Consider the following 8665-nt stretch of genomic DNA (forward strand, 5'->3'; position numbering starts at 1 on the left):
TGCTTATTGTTTGTACCAAGGTTCTAAATGACGTGAGGCGTGACGTGGCGGTAAGGCCAAGCCTCAAGCTTAACGATCCATGACGTCTTTCAAGGCGTGATGTAAGACGGCGATTTTGTATTAATTTATAATTATTATATTACCACATAAATATAAGTTTATATCAAATATAACTACTTTTTATAAGTGTTATATCAATAACTAATAACAAAAAGTTAACAAAATACACAATACCTGTATCCCCGATTAGAAAAGACATAACAAAGAGCAAAAAAACGTGTCTCAAACGAAAAAACATGCGTCATACCGTGCCATAACGCGCCATGGCACACCATATCATGTCTTGCCACACGTCAGCCTAACAACAACGTTGTGAGGCTTTTCGTAATGGCGAAGTCACGCTTCATGATATGGCACGCCTTGGCGCGCGCCATGACGTGTCTTTTAGAACACTGATTTGTACTCTATATTATATGTTTAGTGAATGCAGAGTGCATGCACATATAAGATCGACTTATAAGCTAGTACGACAGAATGACGGGGTCAAAGGGGGTTGCGCCCCCTTGCAGGGTCCTAGGGGCAGCGCCCCTAGTGGGTTCTAAGGGGAAGAGCCCATGACGGTGGTCCCGCTACTGGTCAGCGGGCGGCGTCGAGGGGCAACGCCCCAAAATGTCTTCGAAAATTTGAATTAGTTTCATTATGGGAAAACCAAATTTTAGTGGGTGGTTATGGTAAGATTGAAAAATCCTGTCAGTTTTGGAAACCATTGATTAAGCCATTAAATTCGAGATTTTCCTAACTAGTTTAGAAAATTAAACTCTAATATGTCATGCATATATACAACTCCTCTTTTGAGCCATATACAAAATCCTTATCAGCTATTCTTTTTTCAAAAACGAATATAGAACTCTCCGACGATTTGGCTTGTGTTTTTGTGCATAGGTACATAAGTGTCATTTTGGATTATCTTACACTGAATTTCCTGTAACCTAGACATATGATGGAAATATCAGTTCAGAAAGTGAAATTACACAATCCATAAGGAATCCGGTTTTCCACCATCACCCTTATATCTAACCAATAGTGTCCAAGGTCTTAACTAAATTGGTATAATCTTAATGTATAAAAACAAAGTTCTTTTTGGGTTACCCTCATAACTAATAAAATAGCTATGATTAATAACAAGAGAGAGAGAGAAAAAAAAAACAAATGATTTGTTAGTATATTATATGATCAATATATTATTTAGAAATAGTTAATAATTAATTATTAATTAATCAAAATTAACCAAAATTAATTTAGGATTAATTATAATTAATTAAGGGTGCAAGAGTTGAATTGTATTTATTGAATAATTGAGCAAAGAGACAATTCTAGAACTTCCCTTCCTGGATGGTTTTGGGAGAGGCCCAGAAGGATTTTAGAAGCCTCCTAAATAAGATAAGGAACATAATCTGAATCAGATTAAAATACTATTATTTTAATATTCAAATTTAGGATTTGTAGGTTATCTGGCAACTATAAAAAAGGACCACATCCCTTGCAAAATAGATCCCTTAACCAACTCATAAAGAATATAGATTTCCCTTCCCTCATCTTTCCAAATTTCGATCCTAGGGTTTTCATAAGGTTTGGGTGTGACGCATTAAAGGCTACCATATTATTGGAGCTAACTTTCCAAGGGTTTCTACAAGAGAGTTTCTTGCATCATTCAATTGTTGCAAAAGGTATGAATTCCAGATTATGATGTTCGATTTTCATAGGGTAGATGTTGTTTTGATCTCATGTTATGAACTTTTTGTATTTTGTAACTTTAGGCAATGGGTTGCTAACACTTGGATTATTATGTCTCAACGTTTCTTTATGGTTGTAAATCCATGCCACATTTGTTATTGCCCTTTGTAAGATAACTATCACATGGATGAGTTTGTAGTACAAGCATGCCTTTTGTTTTTGTGTTGTACTTGCAGACAAACATATTTCTTCGTCTTACCCACTAGGGATAGAGTGGGTTCTTTTTTAACCAAGAATGTGTGTTTTGGTCTATATGGTGTGTACACCAATTTTAAAAGAAATTGAAGAGGGCTTTCTATGAGAACACCCTTTTTACGATCAACGAGGTGTTGGGTTTTTTCGAAGTCGCACAAGAAGGCTCTAAATGATGCAACCAAGTATAGGGAGCAAGTTTGAACGAGGTTCTTTCAGGGTGAGAGCTTAAATCTCCAAAACCAACAATAACAAAGAAAAAACTTTGGTGAACACTGATTCGTGATGAATCAGATTACTATCTGACGCCCAAGTTAGAATGAAAGACTTAAGAGAGTATAGGAGTGAATGAGTAGTGAAGAGTGAATATTTATTTCTTACCGAAACCGCTTAAGAGAGTGTAGGAGTGAATGAGTTGTGAAGAGTGAATGTATATTTCTTACCGAAACCGTTAACGAAAATAATATTTATAGTGTTTGTTGTAGGGTAGATAAAATAGATATTGTCCTTAAAAGGCTATTGGTACCATCTTGTTTGCTATGCTTCTTAGGAGGCGAACATGAGCACAATTTCCTCTATAGTTGTGAAAAACTCTATTCTTTGAATATCACTTTCTGACGGGTCTTTTGATATGAAATTTGAATCTGTCTTCCTCCCTCTGTTTCAAATCGATATATTTAAATCCGACCATTTAGTGGGTATATATCAAATAAGTATAAACATTATAATTTCATCGAAAATAATAATAATAACATAATTGTTTTATTAATATATATTTATCAATATTTTTTGTATAATTATATTTTATACAGAACACATATTTATAAATACCACCAAAAATCACCCTCTTTCGTTTCATATAAGCCCACGGGGGTGTCCTTGTTTTTCTTCTTTTTTTCTCCCAAGTGGTTCCAGTTCGGGTTGCTTTCTGAATTCTGATTCACTTTGCAGTTTTGTCTATCAAATTCTCCGCATAAAAAAATCCTTTTCTTTTCCCGCTCACAGGATTCTCATTAATTCTTTCTTGTTTGCGTAAAATCTCAATCCCCAGATTCTAGGGTTTTTGAAACCCTTTATTTCAGGTTTCCAATCTTCGATTTTTTTTATTTGGGGTTATTGCTGTTTGTACCAATGTTTACGACGCAGCAGAGAGTAACTCGTTCTTCATTATCAATCACACCACGGACCGGTGGGCAAAAGATCGGTAACTCACCCAGGCATGTATCTGGAAAGGGCAAGGCGGTGGCGTTTATGGACGATCTGACACCTCCACCGCCGCCGCCGCTGGGGTTGTTGATTGAGAATGGGGCGAGTGCGGCGGCTGAGGGTGGCGATTTGGACGATTGGAGGGCGTTTAAGGAAGCCGGATTATTGGACGAGGCTTCTATGGAGAGGAAGGACCGTGAGGCATTGGCTGAAAAGACTGCTAGGCTTGAAAAAGAGGTATTGTGAAATTTTCCTTTTATTTTCTTGCGAGTGAAGTCTATTCACCTGAGATCTTTTGGTTTGTTACCTTTCTGTTATTGTTTCTGTATCACATGTTAACCAAATATATCGTTAAAATCCCATTTTAATATCCAAAACTTCAGAATTCACGTTTTCTTTGATTGGTTACCTTTCTGTTTTTGTCTGGTGTCAAAGCTAGAGTGAGGCCAAAGAGATCATTTTCTAGGTGAAAAGTTTATTGTGCTTTAGACCTAGAGTGAGGCCAACTATATCTTTTTCACTTTTTAATATTGTTTGTTAGTTTATCACTTTATCTCTTAATTAGTTGCAATAGTGAAAAAGATTTCCATGGTTATTGTAACATTTATCATTGAAACACATTAATCCTTTCTTTCCCTCAAAAAAATGCACCATTTGTTAATTCACTGATTTTGACACTTATTACAGAACATCACATCTCTCTGGTTGTTTCCTTTCCTTTTGTTGGAATAAGAATTTCACTTTTAACCATTTGTTGAATCAGTTAAAATGTCATTGGAATCTCATTGGTTGCTTTCTTTTTACAGCTATTTGACTATCAGTATAATATGGGACTCTTGCTTATTGAGAATAAAGAGTTGACAGAAAATGCTGAGCAACTTAGAGAAGCATTATCAGAAATACAAGAAGTTGTTAAACGTGAAGAAGCTGCTCATTTGATGGATGTCTCTGAAGTTGAAAGGCGAGCAGATAACTTGAAGAAAGCACTAGATCTTGAGAAGCTCTGTCGAGCTGATGTAATCCCTTTGATATGTTTATACTTTATACTGTAATTCTTTATAGTTTCTATAGCTATCATACGTTTTATATGAAACAACTTTTCATGGCATTTGTTTCTGCAGCTTGAGAAGGCTTTACGTGAAATTGTTGAAGAGAATAAACAAATAAAACTCAGATCTCAGACCAATTTAGCTGATGCAAACACATTAGTAGCTGGAATTGGAGATAAATCAAGAGAGGTTGAAGAGAAGATGTATGAAGCAGATGCAAAGCTTGCTGAGGCAAACAGAAAGAGTTTGGAATTGGATAGGAGAATGCAAGAGCTAGAGACTCATGAAAGCTTGCTCAAAAGTGAACGCCAATCCTTTAATGCAGGGTATGAATTATGATCTGCTATAAGTTATTATATGATTTATTATAACTTTTTGATACGATATGATAAATTTACATTTTTTTTATAGGAGAGAAGCATGGGAAGCTACATTTGCTAAACAGAAAGAGGATATAAAGGAATGGGAAAAGAAATTGCAAGAGGGTGAAGAGAGATTATGTGAAGGTAGGAGGAGTATCAACTTGAGGGAGGAGAAGTTGAATGAAATGGAAAGGTCTCTAAAACAGAAGGAAAAGGAAATTGAAGAGACACATAATAAGATTGAATCAAGCATTTTAGCATCAAAGAAGAAAGAAGATGATGTGAACAAAAGATTAGATGAGTTAATTGCAAAAGAGGAAGTATGTTTCTGACCTATCTTTTTAGTTAACCATGTTGTTCAAAAGGCAAAATGATTTGAAAGTCATTTTGTTTTTGTTTTATTTTTCTCTCTTTCAGCAAGCTGAGTCGATTCAAAAGAAACTTGAGATCAAGGAAAAGGAACTGCTTGATTTGACTGAGAAGCTGACTGCAAAAGAAAAAGTGAGTTTTTACCTAATTTCTAGTCCAAAATCGAAACTTTTTTCAGTTTTGGTCCTTATTTTAATGTTTCATATCGATTTTGGTCCCTGGAACACTGAAATAAGGACCAAAATCGATATGAAACCCTTAAATAAGAACTGAAATTAGAAAGTTTCCAGGGATTAAAACTGAAATAGATTTTAAATTTGGACTAGACATGGTGAACATCAGAAAAAACAGGGACTCTTTTTGTAATTTTCTTTAATTTGTATAGATGTAAGAAAAAGTTGTCTTCAAGTAATAATACTTGCTTTATTGCAGGTGGAGATTCAGAAGCTTCTTGATGCCCATAAAAATACATTGGATTCTAAACAGAGAGAGTTTGAATTGGAAATGGAAGAAAAGAGGAAATCTTTAGAGGATGAAATGAGAAAAAGAATAGAAGCTTTAGTGCAGAAAGAAGATGAAACAAATCATAAAGAGGAAAAACTAAGAAAGCAAGAGCAAGCTCATGAAAAGAAGTTGGAAAGGTTCAATGAGAAAGAGAAAGAGCTTGACTTGAAGTTGAGGGCAATAAAGGAAAAGGAGAAAAGTTATGAAATGGAGGCAAAAAAGTTGGAAATGGACAAAAATGAAATTCTTGCTGACATAGAGAAGCTGCAGATTTTAAAAGCTGAAACTGAAAAAATCAAGAATCAGATTAATGAAAAGGAGGCACAAGTTCATGAAGAGATTGAAAAACTTAGAATCACAGAAGATGAAAGAATAGAATACACACGTTTACAATTGGAGCTAAAAGAGGAGATAGAAAAATGCAGAGTTCAAAAAGAGTTGATCATGAAAGAAGTTGATGATTTAAGGAAAGATAGAATGAAATTTGAGAAGGAATGGGAGGTATTAGATGACAAAAGAGCTGTTGTTAATAAAGAATTAATGGAATTTGAAGAACAGAAAGAGAATTGGGAAAAAGTAAGGAAATCCGAAGAGGAAAAGTTAGAAAAGGACAAAATTGTCACACAAGATTATGTTAAGAAAGAATTAGAAGCTTTGAAATTGGAGAGAGAAACATTTGCTGCTACAATGAAGCACGAGGAAACCCTTTTAGTTGAAAAAGCTGAAAACGAACACAGACAATTTGTTCATGATTTTGAGAAAAGAAAAAGAGATCTTGAAATGGATTTACAGAATAAACGAATCGAATTAGAGAAAAACATGAAGGAAAAAGAGAATGAGTTTAAAGATGAATGTGAAAAAGAATTAAGTAACATCACTTACTTAAAGGAAATTGCAAGAAAGGAAATGGAAGAATTGAAATCCGAAAGAAGTAGAATCGATAAAGAAAAGAAGGAAATTGCTTTAAACAATCAAAAGCTAGAAGAAAACCAAGTTGAGATGAGTAAAGACATAAACGCCCTCGATATTCTTAGCAAAAAGATAAATAATCAAAGGGAAGAATTCATAAACGAGAGAAATCGTTTCCATTCATTCGTAGAAAACCTCAAGAATTGTGAAAGCTGTAGGGAGATTATCACAAGTTACGAATTCACTGATCTGCAAATCCCCGAGGGTAGAAATGTAATTACTGAAAACTCCAAGGGCAGTCTTGTATCTTGGCTCAAAAAGGGCGCAACAGTCTTTAAATTGTCCCCTCATCGCGAAACACACCTTGAAAAAGAAAAAGAATCACTTGAGATTCTTACACATGACAAGCTTCCGGAATCTTCCGATGATGTGAGCAACATAGGAAGCAAGACGGCTGAAGTTCCGGAAGGTTCTCAGCAGTCGGAAATGAAAAGCGGGAGGAAAAAAGCTGCCAGAAAACCAAAACGTGGGGCCCGTAAGAATCAAACTGCTTCTGTCCAGACGGTGGTTGAAGAAGATGCGTTGACCGAGTTTGACCAGAACGATGATTCTGTTAAAGTTAATGAGGAGAGTGGGAGAGCTTCTAGAAGGAAAAGATCGCATCCGGAAACTTCTTTAGTTAGTGGAAGTGAAATGGATGGTGGTGACAGTGAAGTTCAGTCGGAAAGTGTGGTTACCGGTGGCCGGAGGAAGAGGCGGCAGACGGTGGCTCCGGTGGCGGTGCAGACTCCCGGAGGTGGAAGTCGGTATAATCTCAGGCGACACAAGACGTAAGTTTTAAGGTGTTTTTTTAGGTGAATAGTTTTATGTATGTCGAACAACAGCAAGAGTGTACTTTTTTTTTAATTAAAGAGATTTGAAGTTTTTTTAAAGTGGGTTTTTTTTTTAATGTGAGATTATGAATGGTTGCATGATTAAATGGAATGAGATGAGATATATTATTTAGTTATACATTCTTCAATGTCGGTAATAGTTTATAAAATATCTAAACTTATAATTAAATTATTTTTACATTCTCATTATTAATGGGTTAAAATCATGAAATATAATAACAGTGGAGATGTTGCCACTCAAGCTCAACCTTCTACTAATTCTGAAAAAAAGAAGGAAGTTTCCGGAAGCATTGGGACACAAAAAGTAACAAGCAAGCATGAGATTACTAACAACGTTGTTGAAACAAAAGTTACTAGTGAGGATGGCAGCATAGCCATGGTACATGTCGCTACTAGCAAAAAAGTCGACACTCAGATATTAGATACAGCTGTAAGTATATATTTGTTGTATTTATACAAGTGAATTTTATATGATCATAATATCATGAATATTTGTGTTTGTGTTTTTGCAGTTTAAAGCACCAAGAGGAGAGGTTATTGTTGAGAAAACAGAAGTAGTTGAAGAGGTTAATGCTACCACCTTTGAATGTGAGAATGAAGAAGATAATCATCATAATGATAATGATGATGAAGATAATGATAATGATAATGATAATGATGATGATGATGATGATGATGAAGAAGATGATGATGATAGTGGTGATGAAGAGCAACATCATGGTGAAGTGTCAATTGGCAAGAAAATATGGACATTTTTGTCAACATGATATGTGCATCTTTCCTTTTAGAGTTTTGTATTTTTCAATGTCTCAATGTATTCTCCTGATTTTAGAAACATGTTTGGTTCATATTATGTAGACTAGTTTGTTTTGTAGCTTATGCCCAATTGTTATTTTTGTAGTAACAAGACATTTTTTTTACAGTTTTATATGTGTACACGTGAATTTTTACTGCATATTATTGAGAAAAATGCATCTGGTATATGTAGCTTTTACCATATATTTGTGTTGAATCTTGATTATCATTTTGATTTTAGGTCTTGGATCTGTTTTTTGCTTTTATAATTGTCTTCAATTGTGGAAGTAGGATTCTGGACCTATTATTGTAGGTTAATTTGTATTTAATTTACATTTATAAATTTGCCATGTTAAGGTGCTTTTAGTGTTTGGTCTGTTCACCAAATTTAATTTGGTCAAGAATAAAGTCATTTTTTTATCGATAAGAAAAAGAAAGATGTGGAATCGATAATGGGGAACTACTTGTTTAAGGAATGATTTGGTGTTTGGAGAAAAGTATAGAGAGGAAATGGTTTTTTGATATTATTATATTAGACAATGTTTTTTAATTGGTTTGATAGTAGGAAATGAAAACTTGTGATTAACTGAGT

At 34.7% G+C, this 8665-nt stretch overlaps 1 protein-coding gene across 1 annotated transcript; it reads left to right on the forward strand.

Annotated features, from left to right (window-relative positions):
- The first annotated feature begins 2846 nt into the window (after nt 1–2846).
- On the forward strand, nt 2847–8275 carry LOC145101263 (nuclear matrix constituent protein 1-like). The gene is made up of 8 exons (XM_079038442.1): nt 2847–3429; nt 3999–4208; nt 4314–4567; nt 4653–4923; nt 5021–5104; nt 5405–7215; nt 7501–7708; nt 7791–8275. Exons 1-8 carry the CDS (start codon nt 3118–3120, stop codon nt 8043–8045), a joined length of 3405 nt encoding a protein of 1134 aa, XP_078894568.1. The 5' UTR covers nt 2847–3117; the 3' UTR covers nt 8046–8275.
- Nucleotides 8276–8665: the final 390 nt, after the last annotated feature.

This window comes from Lactuca serriola, chromosome 4 (assembly GCF_051521515.1).
Source record: "Lactuca serriola cultivar US96UC23 chromosome 4, Lser_US96UC23_V15, whole genome shotgun sequence".
Classification (NCBI taxonomy): domain Eukaryota; kingdom Viridiplantae; phylum Streptophyta; class Magnoliopsida; order Asterales; family Asteraceae; genus Lactuca; species Lactuca serriola.